Source organism: Lagenorhynchus albirostris, chromosome 9 (genome assembly GCF_949774975.1).
Source record: "Lagenorhynchus albirostris chromosome 9, mLagAlb1.1, whole genome shotgun sequence".
In the NCBI taxonomy this organism is placed as follows: domain Eukaryota; kingdom Metazoa; phylum Chordata; class Mammalia; order Artiodactyla; family Delphinidae; genus Lagenorhynchus; species Lagenorhynchus albirostris.
Genome location: NC_083103.1, coordinates 11,286,472 through 11,304,080, shown reverse-complemented (window position 1 = coordinate 11,304,080; position 17,609 = coordinate 11,286,472). Strand labels below are relative to the sequence as shown.

The following is a 17,609-nucleotide window of genomic DNA, read 5'->3' as shown; positions in this document are numbered from 1 at the left end:
TTCTGGCAATAGGATATTGAATATATGAAGATGATACTTTATCTCTCATGATGACTACAAGTCAACAATTAACCTTATCTTCTTTTTATTCATTTATTTTGCAATATTTATTGGGCACCTGGTTTGTGCCAGTCACTGCTCTAGGCTCTTGGTATAGAACAACGTACAAGACCAACCAAGTGTCTGCCGTCATGCAGTTTACATTCTCTGGGTAATAGACAATAAGCAATTAAAGAAATAAATATATGATGTATATCTCAGGTGGAGATAAGATATAAGTTATATATTGAGACAAATGAGAGAGGGTGGAATGGAGAGGAAAAACTGATTTAGATGAGGGTGATCAGAGAAGGCTCTCTAAGGAGGTGATATCTGAGCAGATATTTGAGTGATGCACTGACATCTAGAAATATTGATATTTGTGGGAAAAGCATTCCAGAGGGAAGGAAGGCCCAGAGGAAGGAGACAGTCTGACACATAAAAAGAAAAGTAAAAAACGTCAGTAGGGCTGACCTAGTAGGGCTAGAGGGAGTGAGTCAGGAAAAAATGATGGAAAAAGAGGCAAAGATCACATAGGGCCCTCAGGATAAAAGCTGCAGTTTTATTCCAAGGGTGATGGAACCATTTTGTTTCAAGCATGAGAGTGAAAGAATCTGATTTACAAGATCCTTGTGGTAGCCGAGTGAGGAATTAGGTGTGGGCAAGCCAGAGTGGAATTAGACGCACTAGTTAGGCAGGAGACCATTATAACAGCTCAAACTAGAAACGACTTGGACCAGTGTCCGTGGAGAAGGCAGTGAGAAGTTGTCAGATAAGACTTGCTGATGGATTGGATTTATTAAAGCAAAACTCCAGAACAGTTATTATAAAACGTTCAAAGGAAAAACCTAAAATTACAAAACAGAACAAATTACAAATTGCCCAACTTATCCTTCGTCAACTCTTGTCCTGAGATTCCATCTCTCTCAACTCCTTTCCAACTGGGCTACTGCAACCATCTATCTAATACTTCCTGATCAGAGAACTACAATGATTCTCCATTGCTTCCAGCATGGAATTTTTTTTTTTTTGCGGTATGCGGGCCTCTCACTGTTGTGGCCTCTCCCGTTGCGGAGCACAGGCTCCAGATGCGCAGGCTCAGCAGCCATGGCTCACGGGCCCAGCCGCTCCCCGGCACGTGGGGTCTTCCCGGACCGGGGCACGAACCCGCATCCCCCGTATCGGCAGGCGGACTCTCAACCACCGTGCCACCAGGGAAGCCCCTCCAGCATAGAATTTGCAGCATCGGATGGACATTCAAAGTCTCCCATCCACTGCCCTCGCTTTACCTTTCCAATCTCATCTTTTATTCCTCAGTAAAAAGCCTCCATTGTTTAAAGTCAGCCAGGTTCCCTGCAGTCTCCTGAATGTGATCTGTTACTGTCTGCCTTCACGCCTCTACTTATCCACTTTTTACTGCCTGGAATAACCTCACATTATCTCACTAATCCAAAATGCTCATTTCCCTTCAAGAATCTTATCATATGACACATTTCCTTCCTCCTCTCTTACATAATGTTAGTTAATGCTGAAGAGAGTAGTGTTCAAAAGGTTAACATGGAAAAGGCCTGAAAGTACCTAAGTAAAAACACAATAATGTATCTATAGCTACACATCGTACATTTACATCTATAGCTATTTGCTGGTATATTCCAGAATACTTTTGAAAGGGTATGTAAAAAGTAGAAAGATTTTTTTTCTAGTATTTTCAGATATACAGTGCAATGAGGAATGCACCCAGCTTTACTGCAGACATTAAAGAAACCTTGTTTCTGACATTCATTCATTTGTCCCTCTAATAAGTATGCATTATTCATAATGTATCAGGAACAGTGCTGGGCATTGGAAGTCCAAAGGTGAGCCACAGAGATAAGCTTCCTGCCCTTCCAATCACACACATTTTTATACACTGCCCTGAAATTATTTCATAGTCATTTCATGGGTGCATATCATATCCCCCAACCAATTCAGAATGGATGGATTCTCTACCTTAAGAATTCTAGCTCAATATTTTGTAATAACCTAAATGGGAAAAGAATTTGAAAAGGAATATATACCTGTATATGTATAAGTGAATCACTTTGTCGTACACCTGAAACTAACACAACACTGTTAATCAACTATACTCCAACATAAAATAGTTTTAAAAAAGAATGAATTCTAGATGATAATTCCCTTAATAAATTCTTAGGTCCATTTATGCCAGTTCCATTCCCTGCCAGGTCAGTGAGCTTGCCACCCATGCTCTGGAGACTAGAACAAGGGGGCAGATTTTATCTCAGTATGAGTTTAGGACTCATCCTTCCTACTGTCAAAGCCACACTTTGCTCTCCCTTGCCCTGACCCAGCTTTCCCACGGGTCTCCTCCATCCCACTCAGGGGGTTCTCTTTAACAGCCCTGCCACACTTTATCCAGCTTTAGTGGCAAACGATCTTTCTTTTATTCTATAGGTGTCACAGAGTCTTATGCCTCATTTTATCAAGCACACTCCAAGCCCCTTGAGATCAGAACCCATATCACAGTATCTTTTGTCCAGATAATACACCTTAAAAAAACTGATACAGGGCTGCCCTGGTGGTGCAGAGGTTGAGAGTCCGCCTGCCGATGCAGGGGACACGGGTTCGTGCCCCGGTCCGGGAAGATCCCACATGCCGCGCAGCGGCTGGGCCCGTGAGCCATGGCCGCTGAGCCTGCGCGTCCGGAGCCTGTGCTCCGCAACGGGAGAGGCCACAACAGTGAGAGGCCCGCGTACCGCAAAAAAAAAAAAAAAAAACCGGATACAAATGAACTTATATACAAAACAGAAATGGACCCACAGACATAAAAAGCAAACTTATGGATACCAAAGGGGTAAAGGGGTAAAGGGGGGTAAATTAGGAGTTTGGGATTAACATATACACACTACTATATATAAAACAGATAACCAACAAGGACCTGCTGGATAGCACAGGGAACTATACTCAATATTTTGTAATAACCTATAAGGGAAAAGAATCAGTTATACACACACACACACACACACACACACACACAACTGAATCACTTTGCTGTACCCCTGAAACTAATACAACATATTGTAAATCAAGTATACTTCAGTTTAAAAAAAATACATAGTACAAATTTGAGTTCATCCATTGAATTAAATTTAGTATGGCAAAATAAATAATGACTTAGGAGAGTTTCTCAAGGGGGAATGCAGAGCTGAGTTCACAGAGATAAGACCCTGAAGGCTGTATCACAGGGACTGTGCTCACCTGGGTCTGCATTTCACACAGGTGGGCCATCAGCTCCTCCAACTGCACAGCTGCTGAGGTTTTAGGAGGTGGTGGTGATTCCTTTGGCTCCTGGACCTCACTATAGGGAGAAAACAAAAAATCATACCAACACATCAAACTCAAATAAATGTTAGGCCATGTATAAAATACCAGAAAATGCAGTTTTAACTATTAACCCCTTAGATATGACTAAAACTAGAGACAGAGACTATTTTTCAAAACTAGGTACTAAACATCTGAACAAGGTCTCCCTGCCTTTGTCTCCATGTCTCCCTCTGGTCTCAAAAACTGCCTATTGTTCTCAAGTGCATGAAGAAAAGTGCCGGACCTATAGCTGGGTGGCCATTCTCCCCCAACGACCAGGAAAAAAGCAGCCTCTGAAAAGAGTTTGAAGACCACGGTCCAATGTGTATATTTTATTTTAACAGCATTCTTTTTAAAATTATAGGGCTTCCCTGGTGGCACAATGGTTGAGAGTCCACCTGCCGATGCAGGGGACACGGGTTCGTGCCCTGGTCCGGGAAGATCCCACATGCCGCGGAGCGGCTGGGCCCGTGAGCCATGGCCGCTGAGCCTGCGCGTCTGGAGCCTGTGCTCTGCAGCAGGAGAGGCCACAACAGTGAGAGACCCATGTACTGCAAAAAATAATAATAAAATAAAATAAAATAAAATTATAAAGTATATCTTCTTTCAGTTACTGTCAAGTGAAAGACAAAAAATAAATATATATACTATATATTTATATGTTTAATATATATTTATATAACATATAATAACATTTATATAATATATAAAATACATAAAAATAAATAAATACAGAGAAGACATTGGTCCATGGGCCCCAGAAACAGTAAACAGATTTTTATTCAAATACCTGCATAATCATTAGTAAAATGAACCACATGTAAGGACACAAAATAGAGTCTAATAAATTCTAAGAAGTAAATCATACAGACCATATTCTATCTACTTAAGTAAAAATAAAGTAATTCTAAGTAATTCTTGGGAGAAAGAAAAAATTAACAATTTTCAAACTATTTAGAAATAGCTATAAAATCACACATGCTCTTCAGAGTTGAAAGCAAAATGTTATTGAAAGGAAAAATATAAATAGACTTAGGTGCAATATTGAAAAATAAAAAAGACCAGAAGCAAATGAAACATCCAACCCAAGACTCGCAAAAAATAAAAAATAAAATAATAATTAAACAGAAGGAATAAAAGCATAAATCAATTAAACAGAAAACAAGCCAAAAAAACTAACAGCTTTTTGGGAGCGTTGTATAAATTACCAAGTACATAATAAAATATGGAAAAATCACCCAATAGGTTCAATGATTATCTCAGAAACTTGGTACTAAAACCAAAGACAGAATGGTGTACGTGTGTGTGTGTGTGGTAGTGTGCACACCAGTCATCCAAGAATGGTTCAACATTACAAAAAGGATTATTATAATTCACTATACTAACAGAGAAAGAGAAAATCTTTATAAACACATTGAGACGTACTGAAAAGCAATTGAAAACAAATTTAACCACCATTCCTGTTGCTGAAGATCGAGGAGAAGAAGAAAAATTCCATAACCTGACAAAATATGTCTATAAAAATCTATAACAAGCCTCATATTTAATAGTCAAATACTAAACACATTTCTAATTAAGGGAAGAGGAGGACAAGGCTCCTACTGTCATTGCTAGTCTCCAATATTATTCCAGAGTGCATTAGCAAATGCATTTAAAAGTAAAAATAAGAGTTTTATATATTTTAAAGAAAAATGTAAAGCACTCTCACTCTTTTTAAATATATAATAATATTCCTAGAAAATGAGAGATAAATGATATAACAACTATTATAATGAATTTTTAAAAATCAAGATGGCTACAAGATACAAGAATAAAATGAAATAATTAGTGTCTTTCCTATAGACCAGGGGTAACTGATTTGAAAATCCAATGAGGAGAAAAATGTGTTCACAATACTAAGAAAAAAATATATCAAGTATTAAAGAATAAATCTAACAAGAAATGTGTAAGATTTCTATGAAGAAAAATCACTAAAAAGAAGACCTACCTAAATAAAGATGCATAATATGATGTCAGTTTCTCCCAATTAAACTATAAATTCAATGTAATCCATACAAAAATTATAACCAAATTATTCAAGTTCATAGGCTGATGCTAAAATTCAATACAAGCGAGAACACTCAAGGCAATTTTGAAGGAAAAAAAAACCAAACAAACAGGGATAACTTGTCCCAGTAGATGCGGTATCCTATAGAGTGATAATAATTTAATTTGTGTGATGTTGGTAAAGAAACAGACAAGTAGATCAAAAGTAGGGTAGACTAGAAAACCCAGAAACAGACTCTGGTACCTATGAGCACTTTGCATATGGTAAACATGGCATTTCAAATAATCAGAAACAGACTATTAGAATCAAGGTACATGATAACCTATTTGGAACACAATAAATTTAGATCCCTAACACACTGTACACACAAATGTGTTTTTAATGAATTCAAGATATAAATGTTTAAACAAAAATACTAGAAGAAAATGGAGGATTTTTTAATAATTTGGAGTGATAAAGACTTTCCTAAGAAAGGCATAAAACTGAAGTGATGTCAAAAAAGAAAACATATTGATAAAGATAGTATTAAAAAATTTAACATGAATAAATATTTAAAACATAAACAATATTCAAATATTTAAAAGTTGATTAATCAATAGTAAAAATATAACCCAAGAGAAAACTGAGCTAAGGATTTTTTAAAAAGTAAGTTTCAGAAAAAGAAATTTGAATGTTTACTACATAAAAATATACTCAATCTCAATCTTTAATATGGAAATTAAATGGTGAGATACCATTTTTTCCCCATGAATCAAAGTTTTGAAAGATTGACAATATGCAGTGTTGGCAAAAGTCAGGGTTATATCTACACAGATATATTTACATATATTATAGGTAGCTACATAAATTATAAAACCCTTTGCAAGGCAGCATCTATCAATATTTCAAATGCATATACCCTTGGATGCAGCAATTTCACGTCTAAGACTCTATCCTACAGAAAAATTGGACATATCTATAAAGATATAAGTACGAGAACATTCCTTAAAACACAAAAACAGAATAGTTTTTATGAGCAAATTGAAACTAAACTAAATGAAAATACAGTCAAATAAATTATGGTCCACCCATGCTATAGAATAACCCTGCAGGTGCTAAAAAGAATGCCGACATAGAATTTTATGAACTAAGGAAGACTTCTAATTTATATTGTTAACTTAAAAAAGCAAGGCCCGGAACAGTATGAAAAATATCCTTCCATTTATGTAATTTTAAAAGCACAGATACATAAGTATGAATATGCATACACAAAGGTCTGTAAGAAGACATACCTACCGGCACAGTTACCTAAGGAGCTGGTAATTAGGTGGTGGGAGGAAAGACTCTACTGGAGGTGGTCTCACATCTTACCCTGTATATCTCACATTTCTTTGACTATTTTTTTTTTGGTGGTGCCAGTGTGGCTTGCGGGATCTTAGTTCCCCAACCAGGGATTGAACGCGGGCCCAGCAGTGAAAGCACAGAGTCCTAATCACTGGACCACCAGGGAAGTCCCTTCTTTGACTTTTTTTAAAGACTATTTTTTAGGGCAGTTTTAGGTTTACAGCAATATTAAGCAGAAGATACCTCTCTGACTTTTTATATATGTGAGTTTATAAAATAATTGTGTACATGAAGTTGTATTTTCAAAACAAAGGTCCTCTATACTAGAAAAGAAACAATGATGAAAACAGGTGAGGCGGTAGGGGTGGCAGATGGGGCATCAGCAGTACAATTCTCACGTGTATCTTAGTTATACACACATGCACACATTCATAAATAATGATTCCATAAACAACCTTCCATATACTACATTAATACAGTTACACTGTTGTGAGTCCTACTAAAATTATTTTTAAATACAAAATTAATATGTTAAATGTAGAACATTTTAAAACTGCAGAGGAATACAAAGAAAAAACTAAACCACACATAATCTTCCTTTTGAGAGGCAGTTAATTCTCTAGACATGCTGGCTTATACTTTTTTATTTTATTTTATTTATTTATTTATTTATTTATTTTTCATTTTAACATCTTTATTGGAGTATAATTGCTTTACAATGGTATGTTAGTTTCAGCTTCACAACAAAATGAATCAGTTATATATATACATATGTTCCCATATCTCTTCCCGCTTGCGTCTCCCTCCCTCCCACCCTCCCTATCCCACCCCTCCAGGCGGTCACAAAGCACGGAGCTGATCTCCCTGTGCTATGCGGCTGCTTCCCACTAGCTATCTACCTTACATTTGGTAGTGTATATATGTCCATGCCTCTCTCTCGCTTTGTCACAGTTTACCCTTCCCCCTCCCCATACTGGCTTATACTTTTACACTCTTCTGTGATTGTGTATGATTTTAGAAAATTTGAATATTACTGTTTTTTTCATGTTTTAAAGTTAACATTTTTCCATATCCTTATGCACATTCTTATCTTTGCAAACGTAATAGTTAACATTTATTGAGTGTGTATACTACACCAGGCACTCTGTAAAGGGTTTTACACATGTTCTCTTTAAATCCTCATAAAAACCTTAAAGGTAAGTTTTATCACTCCCAGATGAAAAAACTGGGGCCTAGAGAAGTGAAAAACTTTGCTCTACCCAATACAGATGGCAAATAACAGAGTTTGGGCCTGCAGACTGTGAAGCTTGTGTTTTCTATCACTAAATTATCTTTTTAAATGATATATAAAGGCTATATAGTTTCCAAATGCATAATGTGTCATAATTTATTAAATCAATCACTTATTGTTAGACACCTAGATTGCTTCTGATTTTCACTGTTATAATCAACACTGCTACATAAATATTTGATATTTATTTCCATAGAGTATGCTCTGAGAAGTGGAATCACTGGGTTATATAGGTAACTGACTCTGGAATAATGTTTGCAATCAACATTAACCAAGAAGCTTAGCTAACAACCCACCAAACTGTGTGTGTGTGTGACAGAGACACAAACACACACACACACACACACACACACACAGCAATAAATAAAACCAAATATTCTATGTCTTTCACTAAATATATTTTCAAAAATGACAACAAAATCTTACTATTTTACTTATTTTTATGTATTTATCAGCTAGGGAAAAATTAGAAGGAAGATGCTTATCTTCCTCTCTTAAGAAAAAAAGACTATCTCTTGGGTACAACATGTCCTGCTACTGACTCAGTTTGAGCATTTAACAAGGAAAATTTAGGAGGAAGTGGATCTCTTCCCTTCTTAAAAGACTTTGCCTTTTAGGTACAACATGGCCTCCTGCCCCACATAAGTTTGGGTTGTTTTTTTGTTTTTTTGGAGTAGGGGTGTTTAATCTAAGAACAAAAATGGTCAGATGACTGATTACAAGTGACTGATTTAGTTCTTGGAGGCTTCCAACAAAGTACAGAGGAGCTCTCTCTCACAACTCTTTTCAGGCATAATCCCTCAGTAATTGCCGCCACAGGCATGTGTCTCAGAAATACAAAAGGCAGCAGGACTGGGAACACATTCTTCTGCCCTGTGCCCCAGTGTAGAATAAATGTAGTTTCTTATATGGGTCTGTAAAATCATAAAAACCTGTCCATCTCACAGGTGGGGTATACTTGTGCTTATTGAAAGAACTCTTAACTGGTTTCTAACTAGACTCCTAGTGCAGTGTATAAAGAGAAACAGATCATTGCCAAAATACCCTAAGAGTAATTGAGTCAACAATATAAACTTCTAAATAGGAAATAAGAGACCTTGAAGAGTTGATGTTTGCCTCACTACAGGAAATGTTTGTGAAAAGGGAGAAACCTCAAATCAGAGCTCCTTTGATTTGTCCCCAGACCTATTGAAGATGATACAGGCGCTTAGCATGCCATCAGCAACAACTTCATTACTCAGAGGTTTTAATAATACAAATACAAGAGATGCATTTAAAAAAATCCAGACTTCTCAAGTGAGGGGCTTCAATTTTTTTCCCCATTCATTCCTCTGCAATATTTTTATGAAGTCTCCCTCCCTATTCTTACCAAAATTCTTTCTGTTCATATAAAAGATACATTTCTAAATACTATCATATTGTTATATTCATGACTAGTATTTCAAGGTATTGGTACTTTTAAAGTTGAAACTAATGTTTGGTTAATTTAAGCAAGCCAGAGGAAATGCTGGAAACAATGCAGGAATCTTGTTTCTGTGTCTCATGCTTCATCTGTACACGTGAGCCTTGCTGGCTCTGAATTATACCAGCCTTGGGTTTGCATCAGTCCATTACATATTTACTAGGCCACCTGGATTTCATATCACTCTCCCACTCAGATCTACACAATAAGTATCATTCAGTAATGGTTAAGTACATCGATCAAGGTCCACTCAGGAAAATACAAACACTAGGAGTAAGAAGAAGGAAGTTAATCCAGAAATTTGATTACACAGGTGATGGGAGAGCTAAGAAGCAAACAGAAAAATTGAGGGAACCCAGAGATTAGCTACAGCAGGAAGCCATGAGGCCAAAGGGACAAAGCAAAGAGGCAAAGTTACCAGAGCCCAGGAGTCCAGGTTAACAGGCATAAACTGGAACCACAGCAGGCCTGTTTTTCTCCAGCTGAAGCCATAAAAGTAGATATAACTGCTGACAGAGACACTGTGGAGAGAGAGATTGGGGGAGCAAAGGCCCTAAATTTCCCTGCCTTTCACCCTCCAGTCTCTCCACAGTGCCTCCCATTGGTTGAAACCAGTAAAAGCCTACAGACCCTGGAGCCTGGAAAACCCAACCTGCAGGGTTCAGCTCCCCTGGAGTACAGAGCAGAGCAAGAGAAGAGGGAGAAAAGGGTCTGATGGGAAATAGATCACAGATTTGTACCACAGAGGAGGGGGTGTCAATAAGTTACCATTGGCATGCCATCAACTGATCACAATGCCAGATACACAGGAAAATGGCTGTTGGTTGGGCTGGTTCTCATCGTATACGTTCCTGTGTTTATTAGTATTTCCATTAAAGTCTTGGTTTTCTCAATTTAAAAAAAAATCAATATTAACTGAGAGCCTATTTTGTACCAGGTATTGTTTTGTTGTTGTTGTTGTTTTGCTTTGTTTTCATTTTTTTACAAGGGGGAGAGACAGGAAGGCCTATGAGACAGGCCCACCAGGCAGCTTCCTAGAACTGGAATAAGCTGGCATACGTATTAGTAAACTGGCTTCACTCCCATCAAAGTAGAAAGTGACTTAAAGTGAGGAGTTGTAAAAAGACTTCAAAAGATAGCACAGGTCCTTCCCTTATTTTTACACCGTGTGTGCACTATTGGTTGCAATTCTGAAACCAAGTAATATGTGGTGTAGTACTCTTCACCAAGCATGGACCTTTACTATCTACATTTTTAACCCTTTGTTTCCCAGAATGCTGTCTCACTTTTTTAAAAAAATTGCAAGCTATAACTGAAGAGAGACAGGAAAAGTGGCCTTTTAATTTTTTTAGACTGTCAATTCTGCCTTGGCCAGAAGAGATAATTTAGTAAGTGGATCTGTTTCAATATGTAACTTTTATTAAAAGGAAATCCCTCCATCACTAAATACATTTTGAGCAAATATGGAAAGAAGTATATATTCATTAATCTTCCATGGAGACACACTGTTTTAGTGCAGCCCTGATCCTAGGTCTGATTTTGTCAGCATCCTGCTGAAATTTCTTTAGGTGTTTTCTCTTTTGTGAACTGAAGCATGATATCTGAAATGGCTGGGCCAAAACGTCTGTGGTGACTTGGACTATTTACACTTTTTCAGGTGGTAAAGGAAATAGCAGAGCCCACCAGCCTGGACAACCCATCTAAAAGCCAGGCTCCTTGAGAAAGTGCCAAGTCAGCTGGGCAGAAATCCACCTCTGCTCACAGATCATGGAAAGAGGGGGAGGGTAGTAGGAATTCTAATAATAAACACCTACAAAGCAAATTATGGTCCAAACACAGGTGACAACAATTATCTAATAAACTTAATTTTTTAAATATTTAATTTAAAAAATACCTGTGGACATGGGGCTCCTGGATTTTGGTAGTATACACGAGCTGCACCTAAGACATATAAGTGAAAGAGAAGAAAGAATGAATTTCTGTTGGATGCTGGATAAACAACAAGGTCCTACTGTATAGCACAGAGAACTATATTCAATACCCTGTGATACTAACACACCACTGTAAAGCAATTATACTCCAATAAAGATGTTAAAAGAAATATACTGTGGGGCTTCCCTGGTGGCGCAGTGGTTGAGAGTCTGCCTGCCGATGCAGGGGACATGGGTTCGTGCCCCGGTCCGGGAAGATCCCACATGTCGTGGAGCAGCTAGGCCCGTGAGCCATGGCCGCTAGGTCTGCGCATCCGGAGCAACGGGAGAGGCCACAACAGTGAGAGGCCCGTGTACCGCAAAAAAAAAAAAAAAAAAAAATATATATATATATATATATATATATATACTGTGATAAACCATAATGGAAAAGAATACAAAAAAGAATACGTATATATATGTATAACTGAATCACTTTGCTGTACAGCAGAAATTAACACAACATTGTAAATCAACTATACCTCAATAAAATAATTCTTTAAATAAAAAAAAAATGTTGGTACTTATCTACACCCAGAGTTAGAAGATGTTTTTAGCTTCTAAAGGGGATGATAACTAGCCTATCTCTGAAATCTCCTTTCACAAGGCAGAGGAGTACCAGTCATCCCACAGAGAAAGGTCAAATTCTAAGCACAGTAGCTGGCATGTGAACAAATACGGTGTCCCCCTCCCTGCCCTAAAAGCACTGACATAGAGAAGTCATGGTACTCAGAAAAGAACCATAAAACAAACAAAATGAGTCAGAGCAAAGCCCCTTTAACTAGACAGGATGGTGTCTAGGGGAAGACTGTAACACAATTAAGTTTAACATACCAGAAGAAATAATGAGTGACTCTAAAGGGTAGTTGGCCAGTAATTTATTTCACGAACAAATATTTATTGAGTGCCTGTCATGTGCCAGGGCTGGGGATGCAGGAGTCAACAAACAAAACAAAACAAAGGAACAGAAATGGTTCCTGAGCCTTACATTATGGTGGTGAGAAACATAATAAATTAATATAAAAAATAATAAAAATTAATGAAGGGTAGGAGATAAGAAATGGGGGAGGGATGGCATTTATAAATATATTGGTTGGGGAAGGACTCACTGAGAAAGGGGCACTTGGACAAGGGCTTATAGGGGGTGAGGGAAGCATGCAGATATCAAGGGTAACATGATCCAGATAGACAGCACCCTGCAGCATCTATGGAACAGATAGGAGGCGAGTGAACCAGTGAGATAGGGGCAAAGAGTATAAGGGGCCAAGTCATGCAAGTAGGGTGACCATATAATTCATTATTCAAACTGGGACACCTGTGAGAGTGAAAGAGGGGACTAAAAAATAATTAATATTACATTAATTTTTTTAAATATGTATTTATGGACCAAAAATTTTATTTTATTATATTGGTGAACCAATAAACTAATTTTATTCAAAATAAAATTTTCTAGAATATTTTTAAATGACACACAGCTATGAACATGAAAGCCAAAAAATTTTAAACCTTTCATATTGATTATTGAAACATTTAAAAATAGCATAAGTAAATAATTATTCTTGAGATATAGATATATTTATATATACCTTAATTGGCTACTTAGCCATTGTTGCCTTTAACATTGTGATGTGAAAATTTTTCTGAAAAATGTCTTTCTTTTCAATATGATCTTATTTATTTTTATATTTTTTATAAAATTGCAATCCTCCACAAAGCTTCATTTTATGGTTAGTATATTTGAAATTGTTAACACTGCTTCTCCATAGCCCATAATAGTTTCAACTGAGAAAATACTCTCTCTCCAGATGCTGATGAACCTATAAGTTCAGAGCAGATTCTGCTAAATGGAAGATACTCTGAATTCTATTTTTTATATTAAAATGTGTAATTATTTCAGCTCCAATATTTTCACATGTGCTGTATTTCTGCCTCCATTCGGCCCACCTTTCTTCAATAATATTTTTACAGGACAGAGCTCTTAACTTGTCTCTATTTGTGATGCCTTTTAACACTTCATCAAATGTAGATACTGCAAAATCACAGGCCTTTACAATTTCATCCCATTCTGGTGGGAATATAAATTTATCCAATTAAGATCAGGAGGTCCATCAAAGTCAAGATGTTTCCAAAGCACGATTTTCAAGTTAGGTAATTAAACCATTTGAACTCTCATCTTTTGATTTGTTGAATTCCTCCCAGGCTTTTGTAGGGAGAAATGTGAGCTTCTTCCTTTCTGTAAGCTTTGTTTCACATAATTGCAACTTGTTAAAAACTTCAAAAGCTGACTTTTCATGCTACATTCATTAAATAATTTGATTAAATATTTCCAACTGATTTTGCACATAATGTGGCCTAAATTTAGGCTGCTTTACAAAGTGGTTTTTCAAAGGCTCAGGCTCACAGGCAATGAAGAGAGAAAATACATACAACCACACTAATATATTTTTACATTCAACAAGAGCTTCTGTCACAAAAGTTTTGTAGATGAGCTATATATATACTCTGATTGTGTACAAATATACATACATATATAATTTGTAAATTTTAACAATTGCAGTTTCTATTTTGATTGGTGGGATACTAAAGCTTATTTGGATGCAGTCATGAATTTTGTGCATATCACAACCAATTCCAAGTACATATCTGCTCCATAGGCTTTTAAGTATGTAAGAACATTGATTTTACCACTATGCTCTGCTCCACCAAAATCTGTATTAGTATTATCACCACCCCAAAACAACATTTTGTCTCCATTCTTGAACTTTTCAACTAAATTTACAATGGCATTAACAATCTCATTTTAGACAAAAGAATGAACTTCTAAATATTTTGCTTTGATTCTTTGAATTGGATGTAAAAATTAAACCATTTTGAAATTAAATTTTCTAATTGAGGTCTCTAATTGATTTAATCTGTTATTATTATTTTTAATCTGGTATTATTTGATGGCTTGCAAAGGGAATCAATTAATTAATCATCACTAATTCACTTTACTTACAAGCACAAGAAAACTTGGAATTGAAAACGAGCAAAATTAATTTAGAAGAGTAATTTGATCCAAATGGAAAGGTGTGCTTTTCAATGACATGTAAACATACCTCCTGCAGCTTCACATATTGAATTATCATCTGCTGGCCCATTCTTCTTAAATTAGACATTAATTTTTGAAGTAGATCCTGATGCTTCTTCCCCATAGTTGTGTCTTGTGGTTTTCAAATGGACAGTGATAATTCTATTCCCCCCACAGTGGATGGTAAACGTTAACAAATACTTAGATTACACATCCATTGTCAACTTTATTTTATTTTATTATTTTTTTAATTTGGTTGCTCTGGGTCTTAGTTGCGGCAGATGGGCTCCTGAGTTGCAGCACGCGAGCTCTTAGTTGCGGCATGCATGTGGGATCTAGTTCCCTGACCAGGGGTCGAACCCAGGCCCCCTGCATTGGGAGTGCAGAGTCTAAACTACTGCACCACCAGGTAAGTCCCATCATCAAGTTTATTGAGACAATTAAACGTGCAGTTTTGGTTTTGGTTTGAGCCAAGTTTCTTGAGACAATTAAACGTGCAGTTTTGGTTTTGGTTTGGTTTGGTTTGGTTTTTGGTTTGGTTTGTTGCAAAATTTAAAAGCATTACCAAATAATAAAACTAACAGTTATAGCTTTAATATACAATTAGTGACAAAACTGATTTAACAAGAACATTTAGATTATACTGTACTCTATGGCAAGAATGCTCAGCCTCTATTTCCTAGACACAACTTCTATGACCTTAAGTCACAATTTCCCATATTTCTTTCTGACCCTGAAGAGGCTCCCTGCATCTCACAGACCACCACATGGACCACAGCACAGCATGAGTGGTGCTATACCAAGTGGCCATCAGGGGAAAAAAAAAAACCTCAAGGTTTTTCCTGCCACCACCTGAGACCAGAGGAGTTAGCTGCCCCTGACGGCTGTGCTTGAACTCTTAGCTTTAACGGCCAGCACCTTGCATATTATCCTTCAAAGGGAGCTGTCAGTTAGATTTTGTCTTATCAAGATCAGGAAATGAGAGACAAGTGGTCATTAGTCTTTTAGATCCAGCTACAATAAAATAAGAACTCTGTTCACTGCACGTGTGTTTTTTTTTTTTTTTTTTTTTTTTTAAATTTTTGCGGTACGCGGGCCTCTCACTGTTGTGGCCGCTCCCGTTGCAGAGCACAGGCTCCGGACGCGCAGGCTCAGCGGCCATGGCTCACGGGCCTAGCCGCTCCGCGGCATGTGGGATCTTCCTGGACCGGGGCACGAACCCGCGTCCCCTGCATCGGCAGGTGGACTCTCAACCACTGCGCCACCAGGGAAGCCCTGCACGTGTGTTTTATATGCTACTACATGAGACTGTGAGAGAAGCCAGAAGAACCAAATGGAGGTCTATTAATCCATGCTGGTTTACTTTAATGCAAATACTAATTTTAAAGATTTCACACACAAAAAAAATGGAAAATCTGGGGTAAAAGGTAAAGTCAGTAACAGGATGTCAAGAAAATAAGCATAAACCCAGGCTCCTCCAAGGGAACCAAGACATAGGTCACCCCATAAAGTCAGTGTAAAGACTGTGGCTTTTATTCCAAATGAGATGAGAATTCATCTTGGGGTTCTGAGTAGAAGAATAAGATGATCTGATTTAAGTTTTACAGGATTATCCTGGCTGCTTTTTGGAGAATAAATTGCAGGGGGGCGGTCAGGATAGGGGATCAGTTAGGAATCTATGGCTATAATCTCACAGTGAGAACAAAGACAATAGCTCCTTAGTAGAGACATAAATGTGTGTCCTTAAAACTGTATGTATGTAGCTGGAAGGAAGAACAGTTAAAATGGAAACCTACCCATAGGCTCAAATTTCAAGTCTGTGCTACTAGTGATTTCCTTTAGTGTACAAGGATGAATCAGAATATCATAGTTGAGAAACACCAGCTATGAAGAGCACCTACTTAATTCCTCTTACACTAATCCATTCTCATCAAGTAACCTTCTAATCATAAAGTAGATGCATGTAGACTTATCCATAGGAAGGGAATACATATATCAGCAAATACTAGTATCTGTTCTACTTGATAGTTTAAACTCTAACCAGAAATTAATAAATTGGATTTCTGGGGGGGTTTTATACATAATCTTTTATAAGTTTAGTTTGTTTGTGATGGTTCCCTAGAGCTTCGTCATCTCTAGATATACTAATTGAATTTCTTAATATGTTCAGCAGAAAATAAGAGCTGGAAAGTGGCTATCCTAAAAAATCCTGAGAAGATCTGGCTGAGCTGCTGCCTGGCCTTGCCCAGGTGACCTCTGGCCTTACTGAGTGCCAGTCCAGTCAAACTGCAACATGCATCTCTGATACCCAGATGGTGATATCAGAATATCCCAAGTGAATTAGGGAATACTCTGCCTGTTGCCAGGCCCTCAGGAAAAAAAAAAAGTTCTCAAAGGTTTATTCTTTTATGATGATTTTTCTCCATTCTCCTCTTCTTTCTGAAAACAACCACCTTTAACTTATCATTGAGTAATTCTTCTCTCTTTCTTGGATATATGATTTTCCTTTTGCATCATTTTATGTAAGATACAGTTAATTTCCAGAAATGCACTCAAATATCTATATTCAAGGTACTCCAATAAATGAAAAGTTACCGGAAAGGGACTTGAGTCATCCGGAATGGAAGGGGCACTTGAGGTCTCAGCATGGTTACTCTCCTTTCTGGAATGCTGATCCAGGGGAGGAGAAGCTGTGTTGGAGTATTCATCACTCTCCTGGAGGGTGGAGTATTCCAGTTCCTCCAACAAGGCATCTATATCAAAAGATACAAGGGAATCATGACATAGAATATGTACGTTTTCTGGAAAAATTATCCTCTTAAATAGCCCCACTGTGCCTCCATTCATCTCCCTCTTCTCTTGGGTCTTAAGAGAAGGCTAAATTCAAACATCCTCCCTTACTCCTTATTTGACTTCAAGAATATGGTCTATTCTACCAGGAGATGTTTAATGCCCTCTACATACTGTAGCCTGCTTCTTATTTCCTACGGTTGCATTCAATTTCATAGTCTTATTCTACAATTTGTCTTTTTATATTGCAGCATATT

General features: G+C 37.3%; 1 protein-coding gene across 4 annotated transcripts in view; it reads right to left on the bottom strand.

Moving 5' to 3' along the window:
* The window catches only part of LPXN (leupaxin), a 43,912-nt gene that overhangs the window by 17,403 nt on the left and 8,900 nt on the right, over nucleotides 1-17,609 (bottom strand). For all 4 annotated transcript variants that reach the window (XM_060159093.1, XM_060159095.1, XM_060159094.1 and 1 more), the window contains 3 exons: nucleotides 17,158-17,315; nucleotides 11,417-11,463; nucleotides 3,295-3,394 (listed from right to left, as the gene is read on the bottom strand). In XM_060159093.1, coding sequence (XP_060015076.1) covers nucleotides 3,295-3,394; nucleotides 11,417-11,463; nucleotides 17,158-17,315 — 305 coding nt within the window. The remainder of the gene's footprint in view (nucleotides 1-3,294; nucleotides 3,395-11,416; nucleotides 11,464-17,157; nucleotides 17,316-17,609) is intronic.